The sequence below is a fragment of the Cyanistes caeruleus genome, chromosome 3, assembly GCF_971803275.1.
Source record: "Cyanistes caeruleus chromosome 3, bCyaCae1.hap1.1, whole genome shotgun sequence".
In the NCBI taxonomy this organism is placed as follows: Eukaryota; Metazoa; Chordata; class Aves; order Passeriformes; family Paridae; genus Cyanistes; species Cyanistes caeruleus.
In genome coordinates this window covers 48,914,321-48,928,987 of record NC_141703.1, presented here as the reverse complement: position 1 = coordinate 48,928,987, position 14,667 = coordinate 48,914,321, and the positions used below count along the sequence as shown (strand labels likewise).

General features: G+C 44.2%; 1 protein-coding gene and 1 long non-coding RNA gene across 2 annotated transcripts; both read right to left on the bottom strand.

Moving 5' to 3' along the window:
- Positions 1 to 895: 895 nt before the first annotated feature.
- KCTD12 (potassium channel tetramerization domain containing 12) lies at positions 896 to 7,036 on the bottom strand. The gene has a single exon (XM_023918455.2). The coding sequence runs from the start codon at positions 7,026 to 7,028 to the stop codon at positions 6,030 to 6,032; it is 999 nt and encodes a 332-aa protein (XP_023774223.2). The 5' UTR covers positions 7,029 to 7,036; the 3' UTR covers positions 896 to 6,029.
- A 4,131-nt stretch (positions 7,037 to 11,167) lies between these two features.
- LOC111928675 (uncharacterized) lies at positions 11,168 to 14,659 on the bottom strand. The gene is made up of 4 exons (XR_015284528.1): positions 14,556 to 14,659; positions 14,276 to 14,364; positions 14,066 to 14,165; positions 11,168 to 13,962 (listed from the first exon to the last, which is right to left on the bottom strand). It is a non-coding gene; the product is annotated as an uncharacterized LOC111928675 (long non-coding RNA).
- Positions 14,660 to 14,667: the final 8 nt, after the last annotated feature.

Below are 14,667 nucleotides of genomic sequence, written 5' to 3'. Positions count from 1 at the left end.
AATGGACAAAACTGAGACGGCAACATTGTAGGTTATTTCAGTCATCTCTGAAATCAAAAAGATAGGTTGTTCTCATCACATCAGCATGGCATTCCCTCCTCAAGAATGTGGAAGAGGACTGCAAGACTTTTCCCTTATTTTTTTTTTTTTTTAAGTAACAGCCTGCTCCTTAATAAATTAACCACAGCTCTGTGTTTACCTCAAAGTTACAAATTAAAAACATAGATCACATGGTCTTTATCAATGGACCTGTTTTTGTCATTACGATCTAGATATTCTGGTCTCAACTTCTTTGGCTGAACTTTAATGAATCTACACTTACTTAAATTCTAGTTAATTATTAAGTTGCAAAAGGCAAGTCAGAGGCTACATGGAGCTAAGCATTCTAATCCTAATGATTCCATGATTCTATGATTCCTATATGCTCCCATGTGAACTTCCCTACCTTTTGCATTATCTAGAAACAAAAAGGATGATAAAATGCTAACTCAAAGCAGGGTGAACTGCTAACATTGTCATTTCCCAGCTGCTAAACACTGAGCTTTTTTGAAGGAGAAAAACAAAATAATTTCTTTCATCCAGGTGATACAAAATAAAACATAGAACAAGCAAATGTCATCAAGGACTTTAGCTTTCCTGGGCAGGCTGGGTTTGAAAAATGGGTGTAATGTGCATTACTTGGATTATATTGATAAATATATTTGATTTCTTGTGATACCAAGAATTTTTCCCAAACTTCTTTTAGCTGTTCCCACTCTCTGCAAGAATATTTCCTAGCCTTTATTTCCTTGTGAGGAAATAGACCTGCTTCAAATCCCTGACTCACAGTTGCCAACAAGTTTGACAGAAGTATCAAATTCTCCATAGTGCACGCTAAAAAACTTGTAGAGCAAGAAACGTGTAACAGAGTTTAATTTTATTCCAGTTTGAGCACAGTGGAGAGTCGAACAGGGAAGAAATGTGGTAATTTGACCAGCTATGGTTTTGACTGTCACAGCAGTTGTGCTGCATATTTCCAACAGACTATTTGCAATGGTGGCATTACTACTTCAGCAGTCATACATACGAGTTTTGTTTAGCAGCAGGGGAAAAACACATGCCGCTCATTTTAATGAAAAACAAAATTAGTATTCAGTTTCATAAAATGAAGTACTTTATAAATAAATAACACATTAGCACTAATATTTCATTGAAAACTATACTGAAGATTTCCTACAATAAAAAAAAAAAAAAGAACAAAAAAAGAAACCCTGCCCTGAGGCAAATCAAGTCTTTGGAAAATAGTTGCCTGCACACTTTGACTCACCCTTGGAAATGCTGCAGAAATTAGAAGTCTGTAAGTCTTTTTAAGACATTCTAGCATACCCATTAGTTTGACTGACTGGCTAGTGCTGCAAAAGTAAGAGAGACTGCCTGAATTCTCACTCTATAGGCATTTAGTACACTCAGACTATGCAGACAGTGCCAGGTGTAAATCACAGTATTCTGTTAGCCTTGTTTCCCACTGAAATAAAGCTCATGGCACTTGCATTGTCCATTTGGATGGACATCTGTCCCCCTTAACTTCTGCCTTGATGGGTAGTTTAAACACAGTCAAAAGAACTGAAAAACCTCACAGCTGTTATGTTCTTAGAAATTCTATGAATACTGATGGCTGGGTAAATGAAAGGAAGAAGAAAATATGTAATTCACAGAGGGACAAAGCCAAAATTCAGCCAAAACCTTCAGCCTAGAAGAAGGTGGCTCTGTCAAGGAATGTGCCTCCTTTTTCAAGTAGAAATTGAATAAAATTGGCAGGGATGAGCAGAAGGGGTAGTACAAAGAAAATGAGACCTAAAACTTCAGATATGCAGACTCAAAGATTTGCTGCTCATAGAGTGACCTCCTTTCCCATATTATTGCATGAAAACAAAACAAACAGTTGATTAAACTTCCTTCAGCTGGTTCCTTTGTAGTATAACCATGGCACCCAAGAACTATTAAATGTACAGGTACTTCACACGTGGATTATACTAACAAGTCACTACTAATTTTCTATGGTGACCACAGGAGGAGTTTGCTAGATTGTGTTTGTGATAACAAAGGTAGCTAATAAAAATTTCTAGAAGCAATTCTCTCAGATCATGTACTACCTTAATGTTTCGTATTAATGTTTCTTTAATTAAATGAGCACTGTATCCCATGTCATTATTATCTGGCTTCATAAAAAACATCAACATTTGACTTTAAAAATTACTCAGTGTTATTCAAATTAAGCTGTTCAATCACTGTTTCTTCCTGAGGACTGAATAACCAGTACTACAAAAATTCTCAGAGATGCTTAAAAGGAAATTATGCAGTCTGAGTATTATACATTCCTGTTTATCTTGCCACAGGTGTTACTAGAGGTCTCTGTATACATAATTTTCTTTGTGTTTTGGCTTAACACATTAGTTTGGAGTCTTTGCTGAAGTTATGAATATGATACTGTGGGAGAGCAAAGCTAATAACATCTTCACAGAGAATAAAAAGGACAGCATAAACCACACAACTGAGTTAATATTTAAAGAACAAAAATTTAATTTGGTATGTAATTTTTTCCTAGGAGTATCTTTATTTTCAATGCTATACATGTGAAAATAAGAATGAATAAGTGGCTCATTATCTACATGTATAAAAATATAAACATCCTATCAAACATATGCAAAATCACCCTTAATGATATGCATCACTGAAAAGACCTACACCTTAACTTCTAATTAAAAGAAAGACTGCCCTTGTGGGTTTTTTAATAGCACTTGTAAATGCTACTGCATTCATCCATTAGTACATGAACTGTGAACAGCAACAGCTACAAAATGTATACAGGACACCAATATTGTGCCTTTATATTTTTGTATGTTTTTATGTCAACAAGTCAGCAGAGTCATTATGTTTATCCATTCTTCAAGCTCTCAATAGAACAGACCAGAAAAACCCATTGCCTTGAGCATTTTTCTTTTTAAAAAGTTTACTGCCATTACTAAGTAATGGTTCAGAAAAATATCATCTTCTGTGGCAAAGCATCAAAGGACTATTGTATTTGTGGCACCATCATTTTAAGCCTGCTGACGATACTGATAATGAGTTATCAGTAAATTAAAGGCCCATTTCTTAACACTAATAACGCTTAAAAGTTTTTAGCACAAAGACTAAAAAAAGATCGTGTTTATATTACATCCATTTTTTATGTAAAAAATGAGAATTACTGGGTTGTCTGCCAGAAAAGGGATAGGCAACCATTAATGAAAAGACAGGCAATCTTTGTTTTAGAGATGCATTCAGCCACCTGAAAGATTCACATTCAAGCAAATGTCATCGAATTCAGTTCTACAAGCTGATAATACTCATATTCAGTTTTTCCATAGAAACAGGTGTAAGAAACCAGTAAAACAATACCATGTTATGTACATAACATAATGTGAAAATGCTCAGCTAGATACATTATGAAATCCTGTAGCACTAAAATGATTAAAAAACTAAATGATTCATGTAAAATGTTTATATACTGTATAAATATGTACACTAAATCACAAGGTCAATTTAAAACTGCCCCTATTCATAGCTCCTATGATGGATTTAGAAAGCTACCAGATTCTTAAAAAAAGAAATCTACCTAGAGCAAATTTGAACACTTTACTGAAAACTGATTTTATACAAAATCTTAAAAAACATACTTCAGAGTTACTTAACAGAAACTAGAAAAAGACGGTCGTTACTCTTGAGAAGGGCACTGTAAAGACCTAGTAGCTGTGATCAATGTCTTCTCATTTGTGGTAAAAGTTAAGCACAAAGAAGTCATCTCAGAGTAAGGCATAGGACAAACAGACTTGATTCCATCCTCAGGTGTATTGGCCTCTCACTGTATCTTATTGCTCATCTAATTTGGCAGGTTTATATTTCTATCCTTTTAAAAATACTCCATAATACAACTATCTACAAATGGACAGTACCCAGTGCTTTCATATGCACATCTTCAATTTAATCACATTGATAAACAACCTTGCTAATACTAAAAAAGAAAAAAAGAAGCCATAGCGATGCAAATTATTTTCAGTTTTATGTAGTTGTGCATGCACTTAACGAAAGACCAAGTGAACAGACACTGAGCACTGAAACTCGATAGAAATGTAGCTATAGCTGTTTCCAAAGGAGCTAGGGGTTTTTAAAAAACCCTTCTGTGAAATTCTTTGGTTAGAATGCAGGTGCTAGCAGTATTTCTAAATTTGGAGTTAGAACTAGAACTAGCTAGAACTAGAATTATTGTTCAAGAGTTTTAAAAACAACATGAAGCCTTTAATATGCACTGCTAAATTCTTCAGCACTTCAGATATATTTAGGGTATTTTTATATCATGGTCTGAACAGGCCATACTCATTCATAAATCAAGTTTAGGTTTTTAAAGGGAAGTGCTTTTATACTCCAGACTTCAAGAATTTATTAGAAAGAGCTGCTCAATCTTCCCTACTGTAAAACCTGCGGCTCGGATCATCTATTCCAAAGCAGGCTCTGACTGCCTCCTCTGGGAAAGACTGTTACTCAGCAGTAACAAAAAACAGCTCAGAGGAGGTAATTTCCCCTGAAGAAAATAGGCATAAATCTTTTTTTTTTCCGCAGGACAGGGCTCAATCCTTTCTAAGAAGCACTGTTTGTCTAGGAAGAGGTACACAACTCTTAGCAGTGTCAGTGTCCAAATACTGCTACGAAAACCAGGGAAACGGTTCTTTAAAAAGTGATTTTTGTCATCTGTTGGCTTCAGAGTTCTACAGCACCAACATGACAAAAAGTAACAAGGGTGCTCTCGATGACATTTATAATGTACATCTGCACGATTTCAATGTACACAATTTCAGCTTCCCAGGACCCAGGCCCTACCTTTACTCAGGCAAGCCTGGCTTCACCTCACTCCCATCATTTTGAGGGTGTTTAAGGAAATATGCATTGAGATTTCTGTCCACATTATAGACAGTAACTTCAAGAGAATTATAAGGACTTCAGACCACCCATGGAAGTTACAATTCACAAGCACTTTAATTTTTCAAAGTGTTGTTTTACCTCTGAAGGGAATAAACACATGCCTCTGAGGACACTTCATAGTTCAAATGGTTGGTTATCCAGCAAATCTGTCCTTTCACATCAGCCTTACATGCTCGCTGTGCAGGCCCTGGTTGAGTTTAACAGCTCGGAGAGAGGAGTTCAGAGACATGGGGAGCAAAGAGGGGAGATGGGAGCTACCAGTTGTGAAGGGCCACATGCATGCCTCCTGCAAAATTACTCATCTCAACAGATAAAGCATGAGCCAGTGCAAACCCCTCCCATCCAGGCTCCCCTTCTATGTGACAGTCCTTCAAAGACAGGCACCACTTTGATGGGTGGTGCAGGGAGGAGTTAAAAATAGACCATTTGGGGTCTGCCCACCAAGGCAAACTCCCTCATAAGGGTATTGGGATCGGAAAAGACAGCCATTTGTCATGCCATCTTCAACAGAAGTTGCTCAAAGCAACTTTCAAGTTTCTCAGCCCCTAACTGGATGGTTTTTTAAAACGCCCCACCCTGAACAGAGCTGTATCTCAGCTCTGTGTGGGGAGAGGGACAAAGACTGGGTGCACAGGCATGCTTTTGTGGGACCGGCATTTGTCTACTCCCAATATTTCTCTCCTTCCTTGCTACCAACACAGCTACTGGGAGACGTAGAAGGGAGGGTGAAGGTGGGAGCCGGGATGTGGGTGAAGGCTGATCAGGGGCGTGGTGGCCAAGCAGGGACACGACAGCCGAGGCACAACACAGTGACCTCCTGCCCCCGGGGCCGTCAGGAGGTGCCGCAAGAGGGGTGAGGGGGCTGCGCCGGGGCTGGCCCGCCTTCTGCGTGGAGGCAGACACCGGGGTGAGAAAAGCACAGGGAGACGCGGCCCCGCTTCACATCCTCCTTCCTTCGGGACGCGAGGGGAGCGTGGGTGCGAGGGTGTGCAGGGCCGGCTGTCTCGTCCCCACGCCACGGGCCGGGCGGATGCTCAGTCCCGGCAGAAAACATACTCGGTGTAGCTGGTCCAGATCTTGTCATCGGCGGGACCGCCCTGCTCGGGGGCGAAGGCGCAGGTGCCAGTGGAGGAGCAGGCGGCCATGCGGAAGCCGGCCTCGGAGAGTCGGTCGAAGGCTTGCTCGAGGAAGTTGAACTTGAGGTAGTAGCGGGCAGTGTAGCGCTCGGGAGGGCGGTCGGGGTCGCGGCTCTCGTTCAGGGTCTCCCCGAAGACCTCTTTGGCCAGGGCCGTCTTGCCGCAGACAGTGATGCGGGCCACCCGCCGGAATTTGGCATCAGCCTGCGCCTCCCGCCCGATGGTGTAGGAGCCCCGGTAGCCGATGGTGATGTAGCCCGAGCGCCGCCCGCCCGCCCCGTCCAGCGACTGCGAGGGCGTGAGCAGCGGCCCGCCCGAGGGGCTGCGGCTGGCGGTGGGCGACGGGGCGGACGCCACGGCCCCGCCGCCTCCTTCCAGCGGCTCGGCCTCCAGGTAGCCGAGCAGCGGCGGCGGCGGCTCCTCGGCGCAGATGGAGCCGTCGCGGTGCAGGGCGGCGGGGCGGGCGGCGACCGCCCGAGTCTGCGCCAGGCGCCGAGCCAGGTCGGGCAGCTGGAAGTACTCAGCCTCCCGCTGGAGGCGGCTGCGCTCGGGGAAGTGCTCGGGCAGCACCAGCTGCAGGTCCCGCAGGTAGTCCAGGATGTAGCGGAAGAGGAAGCCGTCGCGGTCGAGGAAGAAGCGGCCCTTGCTGTCCCGGGGCAGCTCGCTGGGCTGCTGCTGCGAGAACATGCGCCAGAGCAGCGAGTCGCGCACCGAGACCACGGTGCAGCGCCGTGTCACGTACACCTGCCCGCCCACGTTCAGCTCCACGATCTCCGGGAAGGACGACCAGCCGCCCGTGGCCGCTGCGGCCGCCCCGCTGCCCGGCGCCCCGCTCCCCGCCGCGGGCGACACGCCGCCGCCGTTGGGCAGCCCGCGGGCGCTGTCCGCCAGGGCCATACCGGAGCGAGCCCGCCGGAGCCCACGCCCTTCCTCCTCCTCCTCCTCTTCCTCCGGCCGCCTGGGCTACGGCAGGGCCGCCGCCCTCGGGGGAGCGCGCAGCCCTCCGCTGCTGCCCGCCGGAGCCGCCCGCCCCGTCTGGCGCCGGAGCAGCGCTGCGCTCCCGGCGGCCGCTCCTCTGCCCGCTGCCGGACAAGCTCCTCCGGCGGGCTGCGAACAGAGAGCCCCGGCGCCAGCGGCAGGGCCGTGTTTATGTAGCGCGGCCGCACCTCGCGGGAGGCGTGGGAGGCTGGCGGGAGGCAGAGCCGAGCGCACGGGGAGGAGAAGGGGACGGCCCTGCACTGACGCAGGGTCCCCCGTCGTCGTCCGTCCCCCGTTTCCCCCCTCCCCCCCTCGCCCCGGTCCGCCTTCCCCGCTTGCGGTGGGGGACCCTCTCCCTGCCCGGTGCGCGCCCGCCGGGCTCCCGCCGCCCTGGGCGAGCACCGCGGAGTGCGACCGGAGGAGATAAAACCTCGGGGGTCCCGCCTCCCTCCCTGCCTCCCCCGGCCCCCCTGAGCGAGGCTTAGGCTTCGGCTCCGGCTCGCTCCGCGGCTTCTCCGAGACGTCTCGTTTCTCGCAGGCGAGCACAGCCCTGTGTTTGCCCCGAGGTGCTGGAGCGGGCAAGCGGCGGGACGCTGCTGCTGTCTGCGCTGTGCTCTGTCCCTGCTCATCTGACTAAGGCTTGTCCCAGCCCTCTCCAAACGAGAACCCCGGCGAAATAACCGTATCCCCTCCCTCCTGTCGCCTTCGCAGGAGAAAACGCGATCCTGTGGTGCTGCCCGCTCTCGCCTCACGCGGCTTCCCAGCCTGTTTAGGGCTTGTAAGACACCCCCATCACTACACAGGTGTTTAATGCCCTGAAAGACTCCGTAAAGCCCCCCGCCGATTCTCATTCCCGGAGGGGGACGCGATGGATCGCACCGTCGGGAGGCACCGGGAGCGCCGCCCAAGGGATGCCCGGTCGGCCGGGGGGACACCCTGGTGGCGCGGATGGGGTCCCCTCCAGCTGCCCGACAGGCGGCACTTCATCGCTACAGCCCGGCTCCTCGTGTCTGCCCGCACATTTGTCTATTTAGGTGCCCTTACAGCTCAGATTTAATTAGGATTAATTAGATACATCGGGATCTGCGTGAAATGTAAGCACCTATTTAACATGCGTTGGTAGAAAGCATTTAAGTTGTTTCAGGCTTTTTACTCGTCTGAGGCTCTTTGCAAGCAGCAGTGAAGAGCTGCTGCCTCGATGCATTCAGTTGCTCTCCCGTGGGAGTTCAAGTGTGCTTTCTTCCTCGAGAGAACAGCTCGGAGGACAGGGAGGTCTGAGGAGTATGAAGACAATGGTCAGTGCTCTCCTTTCCTCGGGGTGAATGAAGCCCTCCCTGCACCACCCTTCTGCAAGTGCCCCGCTGCAGTGGACTGTGAAATAGAAATCAAAAGATTCAGAGACAGGGGGTAGAAGTACTTCAAAAATTAAGAAGTGGGAAAGGAAGTAAAGGCAAGTTAGTTCTCAAGAAGCAAAAGAAGTTTGCCCAGGAGAAGAAGGGGAAGAAGAAGGGGAGTTGAGAAACAGAAGTTTTGAAAAGGGACTAGATGGTAAAAAAAGAATAACGTGTCTAGGGAGACCTGACAGGAAGATACTGCGGTCTAAGGAAGGAGATGGGGTGGGCTGGGGAGAGTGAACATTCAAGAATTTACAGAAGTGTCATCTGAACTGGACTAAGAATACAGTAACAAAGATGTGGACCATTACTTTTTCCAGGTTGGAAAGCGAGTTACCAAGACTTTGACCACCAAGTATTTTCATTTGTGGGAGTGAAATGGCAAAGTAGGTTAATCTGATGCTTTGCTGACATTTTGTTACAAGAGCTTGTTTCTCTTTTCTTTTTTTTGTTTGGTTTTGGGTTTTGTTTTGGTTGGTGGTTTGTTTTTTTTAAGAAAAGTAGAAGGGATGTTAAAACAGTTCTGAAAGATGAGGGGGAAATTAAATAAGCTTGAATTAAGTTGTTTTGTTGCCCATTTAAACAGCTGAGTTCGTTGCTAGAAGAAAAAAAAAGTGGGGGGGTGGGATAACGTGGCACCTACTGCCACACACAGAATCTTTGTTTTCTTTCTGTATACTATTTCGGGGTCAATTCAACAGAGTAAAAGCACATGAAATTTTCACGTGGTGGTTTGTTGGTGACAGTTTTATGGAGTTGCTTTTACCTCTTGGTCTCTTAATGTGGCATCTCCCCCCACATCACCCTGCTCCTGGCCATACTTAGCAAGAAGCCACCTCAAGAGCCTCCCACAGATTCGTATTTTAAACTCCACTTCCCTAGTGTGGGCTCTCTATTGAGAGCACTGTGATTAAACTGTGCACCAAGAAGATGAGATCATATAATGCTTGAGCAGGCGCTTATTCATAGCAGAATTTGCAGTGGAAGATTTTGTACCTACTAGCAGGTGAGTCTTAACAAATACTCCCATATTAAAAAAATAAATAAATAAAAATGGGATCTTTAATTCATCTGTTAATTAAAATTATTTCATTTTTCTGGCATTGGGTGAGTATTAATTCAGGTTAAGGAAAAAAAAAAACCAAAACACATTAGTTCATATTCACTGAACTTTCTGTTTGTCTTGAGCTTTGTTAGATTTGACACCAGACTTCATAAGACCTGAGCTTAATGGGTTCTTCCAGTGTCCAAAGGCACACACGTTAAAGGGGTGGGGGGAGCCCAGCTGACACAAGCACTTTTCACAAGCACAAGCCCACTGTCCCAGGTCTCTTTTTAAGGGCACAGACCAGTCCATCCCACTGCAGTGTTCTCTGTGTCAATGTGAAGCTGACTCCAGACTCCTCTTCAAAAAGGGAGCAAGGAGCCTTCCCATAGGAGGACACTGTTCATACAGCCTGTTCAACAGTCCTGGGCAAACACCCAGCCTGCAGTGTTTGTCTCTGAGACAGATGTCATTTTCTGGGCTTAAAAACATGCCCAGCACTGAAATAGCAGTTTTGAAGCTACGTCTCTTCACAGAAATTGTATTCTGTGGGCATCTCACTGCTGCTTTATGCCTTGCCTGGCTGCAAGGCTTTGGTTATTGTAACTTCTTTCGTCAACAGATTTTTCCTCTTTTCACAATATGTTCATCTAATTTCTTCTCCATTTCCTATCTCTTTTCATTTGGCAACGTTTGTCTCAGTGAGGAGGATTGGACTTCGTCTGTGGGTATTACAATGGGTAAATATATCAACAATTTTTTACTTACGTGTCAGTCACTGGGTTGCGTAACACAGTCATAGTGGTTTATTCTTATTTTGTGTGGGAGACAGTGAAACACTGGTACAAGTAACATTAAAGGCTGCCACAGAATGCCTCCTGTAAGGCATACAGCCCCCAAAAAGGGCTGTAAATATTAAATATAGTCTAATGAATTGATGACAATAAATGTGTAGTTGAATATCTCTGACTGGGCAGTGCTGGGACATTTCGGGGCAATAGCTCTTTCAGTTAAGACAGTCACATGTCAGTGTTTGCTATTAGCTGCTGACCAGAACTAGCTACAGGGACACTGTCTTAACCTGTCAGGATACAACAGTTTTTCTCCTTTTAATATTCTGAGAAGTTTACATGGGTTTGGGGGGATTGATTTTGTTGGTTTGGGGGGGAGGGGGTTGTGACTTTTTGTTTGTTTGTTTATGGGAGGTTTTGCAGAAGAAGCTTTTGTTGTTTCCATGTTTACAAAGATGCTTCCATCACGATGGGCCCCTGTTTTGCATTTTGGACGGTACATCCACGGATGATCCAGGTTTATTCGGGGAGGACAGTTTCCTTCACAAATGGAGGAAGGGTAACACCTAGTGGGAGTAAATCCACATTGCAGTTAAGAAATACAAAGAGCTCCTAAGTATTGCCAGCATGACCCAAGGCGCATAAAGAGAAAATGGTGCTTTTTCAGTAGATGTAAACTATTATGTATTCAGCTTCTTCGTGAGAAACTTAGTAGAGCAAGAACATATTTTATCACTGTTCTGAACTAAAGTATTTATTATTTCTTCTAGCAGTCTTCACTGTGTGACATGGTATAATATTGCTTAGAAATACCTAATTGCATATGTCTGAGTTGTTTGAATTTTAATACCGAATTCAGTGAAATATTTAGCCTTCTGCATAAAATCATCAAAAGGAGTTAGTGATCTAAACTGAACTGGAGGTTCAAATACGCTCATTTAATGCAAGAAAAAGAGTCCAAGAGTCCCACAGCAGAGCATGTTGTCTAAGAGTCAGAAATCCTTCACTTTTTTGGGACTTATATGTTCTCCAAAATGTGTGTAGTTCCATAGGTTTGACTTTGACAGTCAATGGATGGCTACTAGGTTGAAATCTTTCCCATTTCTGAATCATTATTCATTATCAGCCTCAGCATTACCCTCAAGTGATACCAAGTAATATTTCCAAAAGCTTGAAATGTGCATTATTCAACCCAATGTCAGAACTCAACTCCTTCTACAGAGAGTATTCTCTCTCTGCAAACTCAGTTTCACAGGCTTTCATTAGTTGAATACAAATGTATACATTCATAGATTTCAATATTTCATGTGAATTGTAATGAATGTTACCTGTGAAGTTACATCTGATGATATCTGTTCATAGAGATTATTTTGTCTCTGTGTTTGCATGTACAGCTGAATACATTTAGCCAGAACTGTGTGTTCTAGGAAATCCAGCTGCTGTGAAAAATCTGCACATTCTAGCATGAAAGATATTAAAGAGCCAGAATAATACAGGCTTAAGGGAACTCAGAAAGTCATCAAGGGCTCATGCACTTTCCTCCTGCCAGGGTGCCACAGACATTGCTTTGGATAATTTTGTGAGGGCAATGCTCTGCAGAGTCTGGGGAAGAGGGAGGGAGAGGAGGACAGACATTAGCTGTGTATTCTGTGTCCTTGGCCAATACAGAGCTATAGAGTGTGACTGAGAAACATAATCAAGTGAGCAATTAGTGAAGGTCAGAGATGTGTTAATTTCCTTCAAGCACCTTTGTGAAAATTGGAAGACAAAAAGTACCCTCTCAATGTCATGGGGTCATGCAGGTAGTTTCTGCCTTGGTAAAGAAGAGCACTGAAGGGTACACCTTCCACACACATCCTGAGCATCACTGAATTTGGAGAATACAAGAAAAGAGGCTATGCAGCTTATGTCAAATGGGGAAATACTCCCAGCTGCTTCTTTTCAGGTGATATCTAGGAAAATGTGATACTTGGTCTCCTGTTTTGGTTAATTATCAGAAAGTTACAGCCCTGTCCGACAGCAAAGGAGCAGAGGACAGCTGTGTCATTTTATAACATGCAGTGGTGTACTTTACATGCACAACATGTGAGGCTTTTCTCCTATGCTAAATCACTAATAACCCCTATGGAGCAGCTTTAAATCAGAGTTCTTTTTGTGAGCCTGAGCTCTCTGAAAGTAATCTTCCGTATCTCTGCGAAATATTTCAGTCATGTCTTCATGTCCTCTCTCAGCAATTCTCCTATCTGTGAATAAATAGGATTCTGACCTGGCTTCTACCATAACAACAGAAAGACAACCAGGCCTCTGCAAAACACATAAGTGGAAACTACATTCATCTTCTACATTACCATTGGTGTAAGTCAAGAGCCTTAAGCTGTCTCTTAGAACTTAACAGTGTGAGGATTCAGCAAAAGAGCTCTCTAATAGGGAAAATACAATACATTATCTAGCTAATTAGGATTAAAAAATCAACCTCTACTCCCTCTTCTTACTAGCCTGCCTTCCTGTAGGGTTGGACAGGCTTCAGAATAGGCTTTAAAGAGGTAAAAAACACGTTTTTTGGTGCTTTTGGGTACAATCAAATGGTAAGAGCTTTGATCTTCAGAGGAGCAAGTTAAGGGCTGTCCCTGTCTATTCTTCTGAACAGCTAATCACAAGGGTGGTTTCATTCCTGGGTAGGAATCCTAGCCAAAAGAAAATGCCTTTTAATTACATTTTTTAATTTAAAGGTCTTACTTTCACCCTTTTCTTACAAAAATGTGTTGTAAAAAAAGGAATTAAAAAGGTATTGATATAATTATTTTCAAAAGAGTGATCCTTCAAAGGTAGAATAATAATAGTAATAATAATAATGATATTGGTGATTGTGTGCTTCAAATTTTTGTATTCACTTTAGCTGTGATTTGGAGGTATACTGTTCACTAATCAAGCCTTTTTCAAAATCATAACTGTGGTCAGTGAACAGTAATTAATGCATTTGCTATTGCTTTCTTCCACTATGTACCAATGCAAGCTGTGCTTAACCAGCATTAACTCTTTAAGTTAGATTAAATAAGCAAATGAAATGCAGTCATTCATTTCAACAGACTCAGAAATTGAATGTGCTGCTTTGTTCTCTTTACACCTTTTTCTGTTGAAAACAATTTTAAATTCCTGGTATATTTAATAGAAGAAATATCAAAACCCTTAGCAGGGGTTCTTACAGCATCTGCAAAGGTGTAAAGGGGATGAAAGCTCACAGCAGGCACTCTACTATAGATAAGTTGGTAAATTATTTTTTACTACCTTAGGTACCTTGCTTGACTCTCTGAGAAAAACATGTTTGCACTAGTTTAGTTTTTTCCTCTGCTGAGACCCAAGTTTGCATCCCCGATGGCAGAGCTGACCTTATGGGTGTCAAACCCTGCTGGTTTCACAGCCCATGTAAATTACTGAGTGGTATTAAACTGTCAAGGAATGAGTGGCACCACAAGGCTTGTGCAGTGTTTCACAGCCCCCTGCTTGCCCCTGTCCCCCCAGGGTATCAGTCCTGAAGGATGCTTTGAGTAGAGATGGTTCCAGCTTTCCACTGTGCTTCACAGTTTAGTGTCTCTCCACCAGTTTTCATCATCTCTCAACAAAGGCTGAAATTAAATTAATGAAATCTCATTAGAGAATTGCTATTCACTTCCACAGAAATGAAGATTAAAAACTATTTCTATACACATAAAGAGAGAGAGAGAGAACCTTCAATGTTAGTCTACTCAAACTTGATTCTCCTTCTTTGGCTTCCGAGCCTCCTACATTGGAAGTGCAGCTCCACAAACTCTTAGCTGCTCCAGACATCCTGGAAAATATCCATTCTGTCAAGACCTTGCCAAAGTACATGTCACCAATGGCTATAACTAGAGTTCATGCCAGTGAGGACATCTGTGAGTGAAGGCTGTAATTACGTACTCTTAGCTCCTGCAGGCAGTGTATCTCAGCTGTTCAACCCATGCCAGAAAGAGATGCTGGACCTCCTATTCACTGATACCCTTCCTGACCTGCCATGAAGAATAATGTGTCACAGAGAATACATTTCAGCTACTTGGCAGGGAAAATTATTCACTCGTAAACTGCCAAAAAATCTCTGCCTAGAGGGTGAGATAGCAGACAGCCTTCTGTTAGGGCCAAAATTGAGTTTGCCAGTTTTTACTTCAGCCCTTATCCTTAGCACTGTTTTCAGAACTTCTACCTGTTATCCACTGCATAAACCAATCTGATTTTTCCTTTGGACTGAGCCAAGCTTGAAGAAACCTGGAATCAACTTAATCAGGTATAGCTGATGTGTCCCAGCTTGCTGATGT